The sequence below is a fragment of the Nyctibius grandis genome, chromosome 3 (assembly GCF_013368605.1).
Source record: "Nyctibius grandis isolate bNycGra1 chromosome 3, bNycGra1.pri, whole genome shotgun sequence".
NCBI classification, from domain to species: Eukaryota; Metazoa; Chordata; class Aves; order Nyctibiiformes; family Nyctibiidae; genus Nyctibius; species Nyctibius grandis.
Genome location: NC_090660.1, coordinates 85,305,059 through 85,324,308, shown reverse-complemented (window position 1 = coordinate 85,324,308; position 19,250 = coordinate 85,305,059). Strand labels below are relative to the sequence as shown.

The following is a 19,250-nucleotide window of genomic DNA, read 5'->3' as shown; positions in this document are numbered from 1 at the left end:
GCTTTACTGAGTCCTGAACTACCATCAATTTTCTTCTGGTTTCCCAGAATTTCCGCCAGTGGCAAAGCCCATTTTACTCTGCCTACTGAACGCTCCATAACTTGTGCTGCCCCCAGTTTTAGAACCTTCCCAGGGAGTGCGGATCCCACAAGGACAATCGGGTGAACTCACACAGTACCGGCTGTGTCATATGCTGTCGCCACGCTCAACAGGTTGGGAACCTGCAGAGTCCCACCTGGGTCACCAAACTGTTACCAAAAAGGATTTGCTTGCATTTTTCTTTTCTTCTCGTTTGAGTGTGGGTACCAGAAAGAAGGCAGCAGAAGTATGCACTACCTGAAACCCCTTTTTTATTGCCAGCAATAAAGGTGGCCCTCAGCTGGGAGCACAAGTAGGACCCCGTGTTACAACTCTTGATTCCCTATGAGCAAACTTAAGACTATTCACATACCCATTTTTACAATGACATCACCTGCTGATGGGAAGTAGAGAATAAATATTTTTGTTGTTTTCCTTTGCTTCTACATGTGGCCTTTGCTTTTTCTTTATTAAACTGCCTTCATCTTGACCCACAAGTTCCTTTTTTTCCATCTTATTTTCTCCTCCCTTGTCGTGCTGAGAAGGGGAGTGATAGAGTGGCTGGGTGGGCACCTAGAAGCCAGTCAAGGTCAACCCACCAGACAGTGACAGGACAAGGGGTAATGGTTTTAAACTGAAAGAGGGCAGATTTAGATTAGACACAAGGAAGAATTCTTTTACGATGAGGGTGATGAAACACTGGCACAGGTTGCCCAGAGAAGCTGTGGGTGCCGCTACCCTGGAAGTGTTCAAGGCCAGGTTGGATGGGGCTTTGAGCAACCTGGTCTAATGGAAGATGTCCCTGCCCATGGCAGGGGGCTTGGACTAGATGATCTTTGAAGATGCCTTTCAACCCAAACCATTCTATGATTCTGTGATGGAGAAAACTGTTAATGTCGCTACTTACAGCACTAACTTGTTTCCTCACCTCAGCCAGTGTTATTCAAACACACAATTAGATTGTGTCTGTACACAGCAATCATTCCAGAAGCATCAGAACCAGGGTCAGAAGGTCCTTCCCAAAGCATCTGTAACATGAGCAAGTGTTAAAATAAAAAAAACAAACCTCTGTCACTGTTAATGTATTCTCACTTGCAGTTTGTAATACTAAAATTTGCTGTTTAACTCAGTGTGGAGTACTGGTGCATGCACTAATACCAATAATAATATCATAAGAGCCAAAACATGAAGAAATCTATTACAGGCAGATGTAGAATTATGCAGAACGTAGAAGTAACGATGAGGCATTCAAATGCAAGATGGAAATGCAAAACCCCTCGTCAGATATGATCAGAAACAGAAAACTGGAGTTAGAAGCAGCATGCCAAAAAAGCAAGGAGCAAGCCAAAAAAGGAGGAATTGAAGTAGCTGAGATGAGAGATAGCCAGGCACAAGTGGGACAATGGAATACTTCATAGCCCCAGTGCAATAAACACTGGTTATTTGGAACAGTAACTATGCGACAAGTTCAGAACAAGATTCATGTTGTTTTCTTTGCAGTAGTTAAAAACAACATTTTTGCTTTATTGTTATGTTTGAGAAAATACTGCCTGTTCTTAAGAACTGCCACTTGTCTTCCACTCATGGAGCCAGCGGGGAGTTAACTGTTGTGTTACCAGTCTAAGAGACAACCTCAGGTCAAACAATCTGCATACACACCCAAAAGTCTCCAAATCACCTTAGTTAGCCGCTGTGTATTTGGACATCTCAGTCACAAAACGACAACATTTGGCAAGTATTTAATTTGCTGCTAAAACAGTTCCAAAGTTATTTCCACCTTCTAAACTGTGGAGCAAAATCATTTGGCTAATTCCCATGAAATATCTATACAGACCTGGTTCCACAATCACAGAATCACAGAATCACAGAATCACAGAATGGTTGGGGTTGGAAGGGACCTCTGGAGATCATCTAGTCCAACCCCCTGCCAAAGCAGATTCCCCTAGAGCATGTTGTACACGGTCGCATCCAGGTGGGTTTTGAATATCTCCAGAGTAGGAGACTCCACAACCTGTTCCAGTGCTCTGTCACCCTCAAAGTAAAGAAGTTTTTACTCATATTGAGATGGAACTTCCCATGTTCCAGTTTGTGCCCGTTGCCCTTGTCCTGTCACTGGGTGCCACTGAGAAAACTCTGGTCCCCATCCGCTTGAAACCTGCCCCTAAGGTATTTGTAAGCATTGATAAGATCCCCCCTCAGTCTTCTCTTCTCCAGGCTAAATAGACCCAGCTCCCTCAGCTTCTCCTCATAAGAGAGATGCTCCAGTCCTCTGATCACAAAAGCTGTGTTCTGGTGTCCTAACTACTGAATCTACCCAAGAACTGTGGCAAAGCGAATTATAGCCTTTTATGTGGCTACTCATGACCATAAATTTAAGTAGAAACTGGGAGAAGTCCCTGTTCCAGTTTTTTGCTGACATATTTGGCATCAAACTTTCCATGTTTGCTATGTCTTTGCTGTAAGATAATCTACTGTTGATGCCAACATCGTAATTAATTTACAGCACATTATGGACAGTCTCTACTGAAAATTTATGACACCAGTTAGTTTTAAAAGCACCCCCAGCCCTTCAAGTGGGCTTTGCTGCCATCCAAATATAGTGCTCTACACATGCACACAAAAATTTCCACCTAGCAAAGCACATGCACGACTAAACCAAATATTCTGTAATACATTATGAGTGCATTAATGCTTACCCAAGTATACTTGCCAAGCCATCTTCTTTCATAACAAGCTGACCAGGATGTGGTTTAATCGCATTAAGTCACCAAACTATCAAAGATAATTTGACACAGCTGAAGGTGATATTCCAGTTTTCCGGAGGTTTCACAGTCAACTTAGCAGAGGGCTATACCACACCAAGTGTTAGTGACAAGTTCCCTAACCAGTATCTTAAAGCTTTAAAATTCACCTAAAATAGCAGATACAAAGTGTGTTCACATATGCTGAATTACCATTAAATTGTGAGTTACTTAGTGTCAGCACTCTTTAGTACTTCAGAAAGAAAACACAGGAAAACATGAAGAAAAGTCACAATAAATGATGTCTAAGAGATTCCTGGTTTTAAAGTATACCAATTAAAGAACACTTTTACAAAAAGCTACAAAGAATTTAAGCCTCACAGTTTAAGAGAAGATGGGCGAAGAGCACACCTTGTTTGCCTCAAATGTAAATTATTTCAAGCAAAAGAAACTCCAGCATAATCTCTGCCTTTTTCTATGGAAGCCCAAAGCACGTAGCATTGATGCTTCAGAAAGTAAAGCGAAGTGGTGTCATCATCAACTGAACGCATAACATAAGGAGTCGTATGATGCAGAAACAACACTGCCAGTTTTCACAGCAAAGATCTTCTCCCTTGCAGGGCTTCATAAAGGATATGATCTGATTAAACACTCTTCAGTACATATAAACAACCTTGACAGTTTTTCTCCTCCCTCATCTAAGCACACTGAAGACGAGACTATAGCTAGTTCTACGCCTGCAAAAAACACTTCGCTTTCAAGAAAGAAAATCTCCTTCCTGTTCTAAGTTAAATTTTTACCATTTAGATTTTTTTTCTAAAACATATAGAATTATTATTTTTGACAATTTCTCAGCATAAATATATTTCAGTTTTCTAGCTATCCAGCTCTGAACAGGAAATCATTATAATGTCAAATAACCAAGAAATATTTTTTAAAAAATTAAGAAAATGGCTAATTCCATGCTTCTAAATGCAACAGCATAGAATTTGATACCAAGAAACTTTCAAACTGGATATCATAAAGGAAGCTTTCCATCCCACCTGCACGGCAGGTCCCAAAAAAACACAGGTGCTTCATGCATAACACAGTGAGGTTTATGATGGAAAGCTACCTCTGAAAGCTGAACTGAAAGCTCAGTTTTATACTGGATTCCTTATTATTTTAAATATAAACAAATCAGCAAACAAAGAAAATGACGAGGTGTTAAAAGTCTAAATGCAGAGATTTATATGTATTCTTAAAAGATAAGAATTCTTAAAAAATTTAATATGAACTTTATTGCATACATCATTCCACAATCATTTGGAGAAATGAGAATAAATACAATAAAACCTTTAAGTTACAGAAGGTAAGAGATATATATATCTGAACAGAATTATCTGTCAAAGTGACATAAATCATCTTGAAGATTACCGAACCATTTGATTTCAAATTCTGTGGCTGATGCAGTTACCAATGATGACAGTGCTGAAGGGCCTATGCATTTTACCTCACCTTGAAATTCCTCTTTTAATTTTTCTGGTATAAGATCCTGCCCCATAACCTGCAAGCAGAGTAAAAAAGATGGGAAACAAGAAAATAACTTGCAGAGAAAACAGCAAATATGACATTAATAACAGATCTTTACAAGAAAAGCCCTTGACACATGAACCACATTGTCATCCAGGAGAAGTTTCCAAGTCACGATCAAGTTGCCTGCCTGCTGCATTCTGCAATAAACACTGAGAACTGAGAGCCCAAGCTTCACAGCTGTACAACCCTGCCCAGCTTCTGGCCACGCTTGTACGGGAGAATTTTTACTCTCAGAGTAGCAGCAGAAATCTCAACACCAACTCTGCATTCAGTGCTCACCTTGCAACAGCACCAACACTCTAATTTCTTCCTGGGGGATGTCAGACCAAGAGAAGCAGGAGGGAAGTTTCTTTTCCCGGCCTTTTCAAAACCTGAGATAGTCTGCGTGCTACTGCCCTCGTATGGATGAAATCCCACAAGACTGCCTGCCAACCTGGCTTTTACTAACTCAAAGCTGTGATACTGACAGCAAAGTTAGAATCTCACTGGCTTCCTTTTGTTCCTTAAGATAAAAGTCAGAATATCTATAAATAGCACTAAAAATGTTTAATCTCTATGAATAAAGTCATGCAATGTTACTCTCCTCCTTTGTATTTCTTTAAAACTAGAACCCATTACATCAAACAGAATGAAGAAATCGTGTAAAAGGAAGTCTCTGGCTTTTTCTGAAAATGTTTAATATTTTTTCTGGAAGTGTTTAACACTACTGTGGCCATCAAAGTAATCTCCACTTCCATTTCATACTTGTGATTCACTTTGTGGCATCTGGAATTCCTGAGATAAAATCTGTAACCCAGGAAACACACAGCGGTGATGTATCTGCAAATACAAGTCCAGTGAGAAACTTAACAACCCTGAACACTCCTGAAAGGAGAATCTCAGCTGAACAGAGGTACACCTGCATGACACAAGCCAGTGCTATATAGGTATCCCGATAACACACTACCAGGGCAACCCACCCCAGCTAATTTACTTTGCTTCCTGGCACAGTTAATTAGATCAGGGGAGTTTCACGCTTACAGGACTTTGAGCCTGAAGTGGCTCAGGTACCTCAACCAGCCTACGTATAGCTGAGAACTTGCACACAATGAAATGTCGCCTTACCTTGGCCATCAACAGCAAGGAGTTTTCATTGAAACCAAGTTGCGTCACTTTGTCATCTATTTCTTTTTGACCTTTTATGTTATTTTCTAGTGCAAAGGATGACTGCTGCAACTGGATAAGCTGAAGTAAAAGCCTGAAATGAAAAAGGCAGTTAAAAAAAAGGCACAGCTGGCAAAAGAGTAAGTCAGCAAACTTGGCTGGAGCACCTCTCCTATAAAGACAGGCTGAGAGAGTTGGGGCTCTTCAGCCTGGAGAAGAGAAGGCTCCAGGGAGACCTTACAGCAGCCTTCCAGTACCTGAAGGAGGCCTACAGGAAAGCGGGAGAGGGACTTTTTACAAGGGCAAGTAGTGACAGGATGAGGGGGAACGGTTTTAAACTGAAAGAGGGTAGGTTTAGATTAGATGTTAGGAAGAAATTCTTTCCTGTGAGGGTGGTGAGACACTGGAACAGGTTGCCCAGAGAAGCTGTGGATGCCCCCTCCCTGGCAGTGTTTAAGGCCAGGCTGGATGAGGCTTTGAACAACCTGGTCTAGTGGAAGGTGTCCCTGCCTGTGGCAGGGGTGTTGGAATTAGATGATCTTTAAGGTCCCTTCCAACCCAAACCATTCTATGATTCTATGATAAACCTAAAACCAAACAAAATATAATACTCCAAAAACAGCTCTTCTTCCTGACTTTTGCCAACCGCAAAAACTGCAAAGAAACAAATATACATTCATATCAATCTACTATGGGTACGGTATAATTGTGCTATGACAGAAGTACTGAGAAGTACTTTTGAAAAACAACATGCCAAGTATCTCTGGTTGCTTTGCGCAAACATTTTTCTCCCCATGTATTCGTCACACAATTCAAAAGTGAAGCTTGGACCTGCTAGCATTGACTGCAGTACATCAGGTATCCCACATCCTTACTAAGGCCTAACAAGACAGGAGCGCATTGCTACCTATGGCAGTGATTATCTTTGTAACCTGAAAAGCTAGAAATTTGGGGGGTTTAGGCAAATATCAAACATCCTCCCCACATAGGCCCACCCTGGAACATTTTCTAAAATCTCTCATTGCAGTTTTATGTTCAAGGCAGCGCCCCAGGAGTCACTGCCATGATTTGGTAGTTAGATATTGTGCTCACAATGTGGCTTCATGTCACAGAGAGACCCCATCTCCAACTGCTTGACCAGAGAGAGCAGTGGCAGTTTCCAGAGTCCTCCTCACACAAGGACTGTAAAACATGTCAGCAGAGGAAATATCTAAGCATATTCAACCAGGGACCACTGGGTCTTAGTAGTATCGCTACTGAAACTACGTTTAATTCAAGCTTTTATGCATAAAGAACAACAACGAATTTTTTTATCACATTTACCAAAGTTAAATGAAGCAGGTATTATAATAAAGGTGTATATTTTTATGAAGAGAAGACTCAAGATCTTAGATGAAAGTTTTCATTTAAGCATTATAAACATAATTTACAAGTCTGAGCCAAAAACATTTGTAAATTCAGTAAAGTTTTTACTGGGAAATTAAAAGTAAAAATGGAAAGTATTTTTAATTTATAAAATGTTTTTGTTTCAAAATTTGCATTAACATAATGTAAGAAAGAATGAAAATTAAACAAAACTATTTATCCAATTTTTTTTATTGACAAAACTAGAAGAGTCCATTATTCATGATACTTTAACACAGAACCTTATTTCCTACAAAAAGCAATACTAACACCGCTTTTCCAGGTGCAATTTACCCTGCACATATGTTTATGCATCATACACATCTCACTTAAAACCCAACAGACCTGAAAATATTAGACAACCTATTTAATGCATAAGCCCTGGGCAGGGGAGAAGCTTACCCTGGACAAGTGTATCTGCAAATACAAACCACAATAACACTTTGTGAAACTGTGCAGCCAAGCAAGGAAATCTCACAATTTATAACTGTCTCAATGCTGAACCATACACACCGAAACAAGCAACACAAATTATTTTAATATGAATGTAGCTTTAATATTCAATATCAGTACTAAATCTATTAACTTGTCTCAAGTTGCAATTAAAGTCACTGTCTCTTAGTCTGAGTACAATTAAAAGCTACTATATCTTTTTTTACATTTCTTAAATCTTGCCCTAACAGGGCCGTTAAAAGTGCTCTCTGTAAACATTTTTGGAAGTTCATAAAATGGCTTTAAACACGTTCAGTGACTAATATATTACTGAGAGGCAAGAGGGGGGAAAAAAAAAAAATCCAAGACTATTTTAACAAAAACAGTTCCTAATTATCTCTCTGAAAGATTACGTTTTGGGGATTTTTGTTGTGTGCAAGAGCTTTAGGAAAAGAGGGAAGAAAAGGAAAGAGCATTTTAATGCAGCCCTGTCAATCAGTTGTCACAGAGTTCATTTTTCAACCTCATCCATTATGCAGATTGGGGTATTATTATAAAATACATTTTCACTCAAGCATGACGCTCCAAGCAAATAAGACAGGTGGCACTCGAAGAAGGAAGACTGCCTGGCCTTCCCTTTGGGCACTTCTGTCTCTGCATCTTTAATACCAAACCAGGAAACAGCCATGCTCTAACAGGCGGTTGTATATAATTACTTGAAAAGATTCATATAATAAGGTCATTAAAAAATGCTTTACTTCTCAACAGTGCATGACACTGGTTTACTCTTTCCACTAGCTACCATGCTAGTGGATTTTGCTTGTTAGATCTGAAGAAATAGCAGGGTGCTTCCAAGTTAGCGTTGCCAATGCCGAAACAAACATTTAAATTGAAAATGTAAACTGAAAATATTAAGGCTGGGAAAAATATGCTTTAAATTGCTCTCGATTGGGAGAAGTTAACATTATTCTAAGAATACGTTTAGTTACCTTGCTCTAATAAATGAGGCACATGCCTTTATCCCAACTTTCTTCGACATGTTCTGCTCCCAGGACTCAGAGGCTGCACATTTCCCTTCATCTGTCCCTTCTGGTTCTTCCAAAATGCAGAGGAATTCTTTTACAGCTTGGCTGCTCCTACAAGTCACTGCATTCTCCCTCTTTGTTTCTGTAGCAAGGCTGGACCAAGGGCCTTCTTTCTGGCCGTCTGATCTGTGAGGCTGCAAATTAATCTTTCTTCCAGTTGATGGTTTGAAACTGCTATCACTTACACTAGCCTTTTCAGATTGATTTAGATATGTTTCTGGAATGACTAATGGAGACAAACTCTGTAAAAGGCTCATATAAGCTTCAGCAAGGAACTTCCAGTACCAAGGGTTGAAAGGATGTAAGCAGATCAGTTGCTGCAGACACGTGATCTTTTTTTCTACATTTTCCAGATCCTGGTAAATGGCAAACTGCAGGTTGAGAACCGTCGTTAAGTGATCTGTATTAGTAGCGCCGGTTCTCTAGAAATAAAAGATAATGGATTAAAACCAGTAGAACAGACTCCTCCTTCAGAGCCTAAGAAAACATCTCCCTGAATAATGACACACAAATATCACTACAGGTAATTTTTAAATGTACAAAAATGTGCTCTTAATTTTAAATTATACCATGTGATACAGACCATGCACAATCAAGCTGACAGCATTCCCTCTAGCTGTTTTGTCCCAGTCTGAAAGGCAAGAAGGCCCCCAATGCTGTCATTTGTTTATTTGTCTTCAGAGTTTTATACAGCTGCCCTTCTTTGTAGTATAAACACCTTTTATATAAAATAAACAGCAGCAGTAAAATTCTAGCAGACTTCAGAGCCTTTGGACTTTTTCCTTCACAGGAAAAACTCAATTTGTGGTTAGATACTCTTCTTGCTGGCAGTTTGGCAGTGAGTATATGGAAATAAAATGGAGTTTTGAACCATCACTTTTATAGTGGAAAGATTTAAGCACTCATTTATCCCCTTTCTTATAATTCCTATTACATTACATTAATTCTGCCTGGCAGAGCATAATACTTAGTCCCTTCCAGGACTACCAACCTCCTTGCACAGGGAGCTCATTGTGGTACAGGGTGTTCTGATTTCTAAAGAGTGATTATATCTGCAGTGACAGTTACCCTCTGTTTACCAAATACTCTGAGCACTGAACATCCTGAAGGATTATACACATGAAGATTATTTTTCCAGAAAATGGTCCATATAAAAGAACTACTGGAAATATTTTCATGTTGAAAGCGCAAAAGAAAGATTGAGTCATTTACCATTTTTTCTGCAACATCCAGAGCCTCCTTGTGCCTTCCTAGGCGAGATAAACACCGAGCCTGGCCCTCTTGGACATCTCGCCTCATTGCAATGTTACTGGGAGGTAAGAGTAGCAAGCAGTTGGAGTATTCACACAGGGCTTTCTAGTAGTGTTGACAAAAAGACAAGCCAAACAAAACAGTGAGAGATTTTCATTTAAAGGTAAGCCTGGCAGTATGTTCTGTTTATGAGTACAATCATAAAGGGAATTCTGGAGCTGAAGTCCACGTTTTCATTTGCCCGGACTCAGACATCACCTTATGCCAGCAACACATGAGAGTCTCAGCACTACACAGCCAAGTCTAGACGGTGATGAGCAACCTCAACCCTAACTCATGTTTAAGACCTGGCAGGATTCACCACACGTCTGTCCACCTCTCCCCCATGAGGCCTGATCCAGAAGTGGTCATCCACCAACCTGGGCAATATGCGACACAAGACATCTTTCCCCCAGCTACCAACTCAGTGATCAGAGCACTCATCCTGCATTTGGGGGACCTTGTTTCAAATCCATGACATTCTCCACGGGAAGGTTTGAACCTGCAACTACCTCACCTCACATGAATAATCAGCAAGTTGGAGAACACCGCAAGGAAGGTGAATCTCCATCATTCCTGTAGGGTGGTTCTAATTTGCATGAAATAATTAAATATTAATTGGGCTAAGGAAAAAGACAAGAATGAGCAATACTTTGTAACTTAATGCTCAGGGCACTCACCAGGACTCCAATTAACATTTAAATACATTAATTTAAGTATTCAGTGAAGCTAAGACTGTAATTTTGGTTCCTCCCCCTCTGTATGAGTGCTCAGACCAGAAGACTAAAGAGCAGTGCTCATTCTCCCATCTCTCAAAATGAATATTTAATTATTCCTTGCAAACTTGAAAGGTTTTAACAGAAAGAGCTTCCAGGCGACACACCCTAAACACTTCCTAGCAAAATGGCTGAAATATTTTTCTTCCCTGCTGCTAAGTTCGCAAAAGAGGGAGCTCCCTTCTGCCCAGTGAGTGCAGCAGCCATTGGTGAAAATGGATCAGAGGAGGGCTGCGGGACACTCCTGTTTGCCTTGTTATGTGACAAAGGGATATAACCTGTCAAGGATCAGGCATTACGACTCCCAAGCAGATTCTGCAGTCACCTATATCCTAAAAATGGGCACAGCTTAGAATCACTGCTGTCCTTGGCATTTCTTATCAAGTGGCCTAGGCTGACGTAAAGAAGTATTCACGAGTGAAGAGATTACTACCCCCATTTACTTATTTCCAGCCCCCTTTCTAAGGTCAGTGCTCTCAAATCTGTAATTTTATGTGCAGTCTGGTTCTGTCACAGTGATCCAGGTTAGCAATAAGACTGAAGACTAGACATTTTTAACATGGATCACTGTGACAGAAAAGCGTCAGGAAGCAATGGTCTGTCCCACTAGATCTGAGGGAGTGTCATTCTGTCCTGAGAGGGCACCACAGCACACAGCAAGGCGCAATCTGCTCTTCCTGAGGGTCAGCAGCCATGTCTGACCACAGCCTGAGGCACCCCTCTTCTCAGCAGACTTTTATGAACCCCTTCAGGGTGTCTCAGCTGAGACTGGAAAACATCTGTTGGGTATACATAAGACAACTGTAGTGCTGGAATAACATTAAAAAGCAGAAGTCAGTTCCAACTGAGGTACGAAAAGATCCACAAATCCAATGAGCAAGGTGAAAGGAGTGGGGTCAGAAGTCAGCCTGAGGGCTTTGAAACCAAGGAGCCTGCAATGCAAACCATAGCCCAGAACTAGAAGCTACTACAGTTGAAACAAGGTCAGAAGTAGCTAATTTCAACCAGGAAACAAGGTAACAAAACACCGCATGCTGCAACTAGAACTATAGAGGCGAGAAAGCATCGCTGATTAGGAATGTGGCTTAGGAAGCAGGCAGTGAGGACAGAGTCTAGGACTACAGCAGGCAGGAACAGAAACATGGAACCTAAATGCACCCCAAAGGCACAATCAGCCATTCAGAGCGAGGGGAGGCAGCAGAGAGGTGGGACAATTAATGATGAGGCTCATAAGCCAACTGTCAGGATCCTGACAACTACAGTCAGCTTTCACCTGACACCGGGGGGAGCTCTGAGAAAGGTGAGCAGCAGCCAGGTTGTTGCCATCGATTTGACAGCCTTTGTGGGAACATTGTATTATCCCCAGGAGCAGAAAAATCCACACGCTTAACTCTGGCTGACCACGACTTCCACGGCCACAAATATCGATTCTACTCACTACTGAACCGCTTGGATGTGCAAGCCTGATCCAGATTGGCTCCAGGTGCAGAGCAACATTTCTGGCCAGTTTACATTGACTTCACGCTGGATATATGACATCCAGCTGCGGGAGCTTGCTAGAACACAGTTACCCAGCTCGGCCAGCAGCTCGGCCAGCAGCACGGCTCTTCACCGGGTCACCGCGACTGCCTGTGGGGCTGCCATGCTCTCAGCACAAAGGAGGAGCCGTCAAGCTGGACATAACCGTGCCACAGACTCCAGCACCTCCAGGCCATGGCACAGCCGGGAGGCTTTTATACGAATACACATACACATTAACCAGCACACCAGGGACCACAGGAGCACCCCAGTTTACATCATAGAATCATAGAATGGTTTGGGTTGGAAGCGACCTTAAGGATCATCTAGTTCTAACCCCCCTGCCACAGGCAGGGACACTTTCTACTGGACCAGGTTGCTCAAAGCCCCATCCAGCCTGGCCTTAAACACTGCCAGGGAGGGGGCATCCACAGCTTCTCTGGGCAACCTGTTCCAGTGTCTCACCACCCTCACAGGAAAGAATTTCTTCCTACTATCTAATCTAAATCCACCCTCTTTCAGTTTAAAACCGTTCCCCCTCGTCCTGTCACTACATGCCCTTGTATCCCCACAACTTCCACCGACCCGGGCCCAGGCCCCAGGACGGGCGGGAGCGCTGCAAATACCTCAAACTCCCGCTGCCGGTAGGCCCAAGTCCGCCCGGAACTTGTGGTCGTCAGCCCGCCGTCCCCGCAGCCGTCCCCGCCGTCCGCATCGCCGCGAAACCACTGCGGGCACAGCACAGACCCGTCACGGGCGCTGAAGTCGCCCTCGCCGTACCCAGGCCGCCCCCTCGTCCGCTCCGTCGGGCCCGCCCGCCGCCCCCCGGCTCCTCACGCGGGGCTCGCAGTGCTTCGCTCCGCATGTCGGCCCGGCCCCGCCGCCCTGGCCCCGCTCCCGGTCGGGGCGAAGAGCGAGTCCTCGAACTCCCAGCCCAGCAGCGCCTCCATCCCCCCGCTCCACCCGCAGCGGCCCCGCCGCGGGCTGCCAGCGCGCCCCCTGCCGGGTCGTCGCCCCTGGAGGGCCACCGAGGGCGGCGGCGCGGCGCGGAAGCGAACCTCCGGGGGCGTCGAGTTAGGGGCGGTGCGGGCTAGAGGGGACGCGGCGGTCAGCGGCCATCTTGGGCACGGCGGTGTGAGGGGGGGCTGCCGCCCGCGGCCCGCCGGGAGCTGTAGTCCCGGCCGCCGCGCCCCGGGCCCGGCTCCCTGCCGCCCTGCCCGCTGGGTGCCTGAGGCGGGCGCCCGCAGAAGGCCTCGGTCCCCCCCACGGTACACGGGCTGGGAGATGAGAGCCGGCTGCGGTAGCGCAGTCCTGGCGCCAAACCGGCCCCCGTTAGGCCGGGGCGCTGACTGGGAACGGCGGCGGTGGCAGCTCGGGCGCCGCCGGGCTTGCCAAGGGCGAGCCCGCTTAGGGAAGGCAGAGCAGAGGAAGCGCCGTCCTTAGGGCAGCTTGTGCCTCCTCGTTTCTGCGCCTCGCCCGTTGGTTTTAGGAGGTGGGCGGTCACCGGGTGCAGCTTGCGCTGCCCCGAGGGCAGCAGTGCCGTCGCACCTCCCCGGCCCTGGCGAGGAGTTTGGTCACAAGTCACCGTAATGGAAATGTTGTAAGATCCTGTAACAAATACTTGAAACAAAGTGTCCCATACTTCGATAAATTATTGCATAGTTGTAGAGTTGTTCTGTTAGTACCTTGGCCTGGTGCCTGCGTGGGGGTGGGTGGCAGTGTATTTTGGTAACTTTTCCATGTGATTTCAGTTCTGCCTCAAAGCAGAAGAGGAAACTTGTGAAATCTTGGTCTTTCCAAGACAGGGTTTCCCAAAGCCCCCTACGCTGTGCTACGGGAAAAGGGGACACGACAAAGTAAAGACTGATCCTCGTGCTTTCTCAAGACGTAAAGACTCTCAGGCACACCGCTGATCATGAACAGCACCTTGGTGAAGTTGTAGCTACCCCAGCTGTACACTCTGCCTCATGGTATTACTGTACACAGAATGAGTTGTATCTGTACTGCAGTACTGTTTCCTCTCTCTGCCTTGCCAGTGCATTCATCCAGGAAGGTCCATTTTCTCCCATCTAATCACCATGCAGTTTGGAGAAAGCTGAAAAATCAACCTTGTAGTTCCTTAACCTGAAAAATGGACTAATGAATCTGTCTATACCACAACAGCTTTTGAGGCCAAAGCACTGCTCATATGGCTAATTTTTAAGGTTTCCTTCTAGTAGACATGTAAAATACAGATTCTGGGTTTGGTGTTTTTTTCTGTTCTTTCTAAGTGGATACATGCTCAAAATATCCTTCCATACCAGCCTAGCTATGACTGGATGTAGCATTAGCTGGGCAGAAACTCAGCTTTGGCAGGTACATTTGATCAGAAAATAAAAGAGGATTGAGGTTTCTTTTGCTTTGAAACTTGCTGTTTCGCAAACAAGCCCTCCTGAACATAGGAAACTCCTTAGCAAGTAAGTCTGGAGAGAATCAGGAGTCTGCTCAACGTGCTTCAGTCTTCTTGTTACAAGTGTCAAGGTGGGCAAGCAGAGTCAGAGCTGCTTGTATGTGCACAACAAAACCAGCTGACTTCCTCCTGCCTGCAGACTCGTGTGATGAGCTCCTGCAGCACAGAAGCAGAGCGCACAGGAGTCAGGCTGTGGATGTTAGCATTAGTGTCTGAACAGTTACAGCATCTGCACTTCTCACATACACCGGACATAGGTGTTCCTTTCCCACTCCTCCAGGACTGCCGGTCACGCTGCAACACACCAGTCTAATAAGCAAAGCACGAAAATCCAGCAATATGATTAAGAGTAAATAAAAAAGAATAAAAACCAAAAAAGCAACATGAGTAATCAAAGTGAAATGTGGCCCCAGCTCAAAGTAAAACACACAAAGAGCAAAACGCTCCCAGGGGCAAATCACAGAGCAGCCGGTTGTCTGCCAGCTTGGATTGCAGAGTCCTCCAGGGCTGGGGGTTTCAGCCGTGGTTGCCTCTGAGGATACCAACGTGGTCTGCAAAGGCTCTGTGTTGCAATGCAGAGAATGCTTTTGTCTGGTAAATTGGTGATAGGAGAGAGCAGCGATTTCTGAGCACCACACAGGGGGCCTAGCAGCTGACTGTGTGGTTTCAGTCATGTCACGGGCATAATATTGCTGCTTCTTCCTCCCTTGCCTAGCTCTCCCCTTCCCCAGCCTCCCCTCAGACATTTAGAAGGCTCCTCATGTATTAGTTACAGAAATTAAAAAAATGCAACTTTAGGAAATTCCTCTGCCTTGTCAGCACCGGAGATTTGCTCAATTTCTCCCCTAAGACCCGAGTCATCAGTGTAGCTGCCAGAATACAAATTCCCAGTGTACTTAAGTAAAGCTGTTTGCCTGAGTTTGCATGGCATGATTTTCCGTGGTGCTGTAAGCCTTGGCTTCATGCAGGAGAAAACAACATCTCTGGAGGAGGCAGCTTTGAGGGGGCTCAGAGATACACAAGCCCTACAAGAGCCTGCACTGCTGCAGCTGCTCTGTATTGGCAGCTTCGGCGATAAAAATAAGCTGTAGATGAATCTCTTCCTAAGGGCAGCTGAGGTCTTCCTCCACTGCCAGCCTAAACCACCGGCTCAGCATAGGAACACCGGACCAATAAAACAAATGGGCTCCAGCAAGTTGCGGTCGCCGAGCAAGTTCCTGCACATCAGCAAAGGTATTGTAGCTGTTCACACGAGCTTGCCTCGTTACGCCGGCAGTGAGGTGCTGTGACCCAGCTTCAACCTCAGTGAACGGGGGGCAGGCTACCATGCTTCATCTTGCAGTCAGGGTGAGCCCAGAGAAAGCCTGGGCAGTGAAGACAACTCAAGCGATAGGCAGGAATTTGTCACACTGCCCTATTGCCTGAGCCTTTTGGCCAGGAAAATACAGCAGACGGAGCTTGTCTAGATCCCAACAGCCCTTCTTCTCCCTTCTCCCCAGTCTACTCTGAGGCAAAATTAGTTCAGAAGAATTCTCCCCCAGTGTTTCTTTAATTACTGATGTTACTATTAGTATTGTGATAGCCTCCACGGGTCCTCGCCACAGCCTGGCCACTCTTGTGCCAGGAGAATGCACACCACAAATGTTTCTGTGATTCAGAGACCACCGAGCACACACAGTAGAAACAAGAAACCTTGGTCAGCAACTAGGGCCCTGTCTTGGTAGGTACTACTCATACACACTGGCTAAGGAATAATGCAGCTCTCACATGGTTTATAGCTTTGTTAAAATGTGCTGGAAAGGAGTTGCCCTTGGAAGAAAGCAAAAGAGAGACTAGTTCCCTCCTCAAAGCAAGAGAGCTGCCTGCAGTGAAGAGGGCAGTAAGGCCCACAGGCAGCATTCCTCAAAGGATGAGTGGCTCCTGAATTCTTAAGTGGATTCTTCCACACATTGTGAAATATTCATACCTTAAGGGAAGATTAGTTTTCTTTTTTGACAGTCATAACTTAGGCTCTTCCCTAAACATGCTCATGAAAAAAGAAGAGGAGCAGCTCTTTATTTGCTGATATTCTCTCACTGTGTCCTTGTCTCTTGCCTTTTATTTAGATTGCAAGCTCTTTACAGCAGAGACCATCTTTCATCCTTTTTGCATGGTGTCACACATAAGGGGATATTCTCCATGACTAACACGGGAGTAACAATGTTTCATGGCTAGGGGCATACAGAGGTTATCACTAGTACAAACTGCAAACAAAACTGCAAGTAAAGCTCTGATGAACTCAAATGAGCTCTAGCAAGTCTTACTATGATGGTTTGAGATGCAACTGCAGAGCTCAAGAGCAATGCTCCTTGAATAGTAAGTCGTCACACTGAGGGCGGCAAAAGACTAACCCCCCTGAGCCAAAGCTCCCATAAGCTACTGACCCAAATTTTGGAAGAATACTACTTGTCTCAAACTCAGTACGTCTTTGAAGAAGTGCAGATAGAATCAGCATGAACCTCCATCCATCTCAAGCTAGCTGAGAAACCACTTCAGCCAACTGTGACCAAGAGGAAGGTACATTTGCTAAATCCAGATCTGTCCTTGAGGCAGGTAAAACCAGGATGGAGCAAAGGCAAATGAGGGAACTAAAATGGCTCCTTACTCCTAAAGGGGGAAAGTGCTCCACCACCCTCATGCGCTATGGAAGAAGAGTAAATTGAAACCAGGGCAGGATTAACATGAGAGCACAGAGGCCAGCAGCTGAGCAGAACGACATCAGGCAAGAAACCAGGCTGGAAGAGGTGAACGGGGATGTGGAGACAGCCAGAGCAGCAGCACTGCTCCAACCAGCTGCTGAATCCAGTGGGCAGGGAATCCCCTTTTGCTTTCACATCTCTCACAAAAGTAAAACGACGGAATCCACCTTCTTTGTAAATTATCAAGCCACCTCACAGTTCTAGTAAGACACAATAAAAATGAGTGGGGAGGTGAAGATTCATGCATTGTAGAAATCAAAGAGTAAGAATTGTTGTTAACAGATGCCAAAAGCTTTTTAGGGGTCCTTAGGACAGGAGAGGACACATCCCCCAAAAGACGTTTCATTTGCCTGCTCTACCTTAAGACAGTGCAACCTTTCAAACCTCTGGCAAGCCATATTAACTAGGCCATAATCCTTCCCCCTCAGGCCTCACAAAACCCAATAAAGTCGTTACTGTCAAAAGGGTGCACTACGCACAGATGTGTTCAGCTATTAATGGGTTTTGCAACTATTTTCTGTCTAGTAAGATAAATGATGAACAGAATGAGCACGTCCTTGGGTTTCACTAGAATGCTGTTGAAAAGAGAAGAGGAAAAAAGCTTTCTGGAAAGAAAGGCGGTGATAGGTGCTGGGGAGAATCCTAAAGCAGTGACCTTCCCCTGCAAGCCTGCCCATTCCCAGTACTGATGTGAATCACGTGCCTGAATTGCTTCACTCAGCCATGTAGTACAAGCACCGAGGCTGTAGCTTGATGGTCTGGATACAAGCTTGATGCAGAAGTCATCGTGAAGGGCAGTATCTCCGATCTACTGCTCTAACTGGAAAAAACCCAACAGACTCGCTGTGAGGCACGCTGCAGTTTGTATGCCTCCTTCTATGCCCTTCTGTCAGTTTTATCAACTTGTCTCTGAAAACTCATTAACTTCCCCTGGCCCCAGTTACGCTTGTTGCTTAATTGCTACTGGTGATGAAACCAGGCCGTGGAGACCACAGCGGATTTGTTACCTCTCTAGGTTAAAACTTTACTACTGTGACGTTTTCAGGACTGGGCAGGACTACGTAACGCTGGTAGCAACTCCTCTAGGACACCATTTGAGCAGCCTTGGCTGCTGTAGACCTCTATCGTAATGACATCCATTAAGCTGAGCTGACTTCCTACAATACTGCTGTCTTGCAGGAATAAAGAGAAACAAATCTAAAGAACTAGAAAAAAATATGCTACGTTGAAGAAATTATACCCAGGGCTTCGGGACTGCCCTTGAGTGACCCTCACAACTCGTGAGCTTTTCCAGTCCTGCTCTCCTTTTCCACATGGAGGCTGGCAGGGGAGGCTGCCTCCACAAGGGAAACAACCAAACTTGTTTGTTGATTCTCCAGTGCCTTGTTTCCCGTGCAGCTTTTGCATTGCTGGAAAGGACCAGTGGAAACCGCTATTAAATTTAGCTTCTATGGCTTCATATTTGCCTTGTACAAATATCAGTGCCCGCAGAAAGCACAAGGCGAAGCAGAAGGAAAGCACTGCTCAATGAACAAATGCAAACAAAATGGAGAAATCAAGAATGGACTTTGCCCACAATTGCTCCCTTCCCCAAATCATTGCAAGTAAAATGAATTCAGAGCAAAGAACGCCATAAACCATACATCAGTGATGCAGTTTTTAACTTCGTGGCGTCACTAAGAAAAATGATGAGCCACTTCCATCACAGGGCTTCTGTGGGCCTCTGTTTCCGCACTTTGTGGGTGCCGGGTGTGATGCCTGCACAGAAATCCTTGCAGCTGGACTTCACCTGGAGGCTCTGGCCAGCTGCTGGAATGAAACTGCAGGATTGAAAGCAGTTACAGTTGCTATATTATTTGTACCATCTCCTTCAGTTCAGAACACATCATTATTAAAGGCTATTTTGTGGGCCCTCTTCCATGTTAGTCCCTTAAGACAGGCTTCACTGCAATTATGTTTTTTCCTATTTGGCTTTCATTTAGGAAAACTGAAAATCACTAAGAGGAGAATTACTGCCAACA

At 44.6% G+C, this 19,250-nt stretch overlaps 1 protein-coding gene across 1 annotated transcript; it reads right to left on the bottom strand.

Moving 5' to 3' along the window:
• Positions 1-4,160: 4,160 nt before the first annotated feature.
• C3H8orf76 (chromosome 3 C8orf76 homolog) lies at positions 4,161-12,992 on the bottom strand. The gene is given in 7 exon segments (XM_068395714.1): positions 4,161-4,365; positions 5,499-5,631; positions 8,363-8,880; positions 9,671-9,814; positions 12,669-12,770; positions 12,880-12,944; positions 12,947-12,992. Coding segments are annotated over 7 exon segments (1,176 nt in total). The 3' UTR covers positions 4,161-4,197.
• Between the last annotated feature and the right edge of the window lie 6,258 nt (positions 12,993-19,250).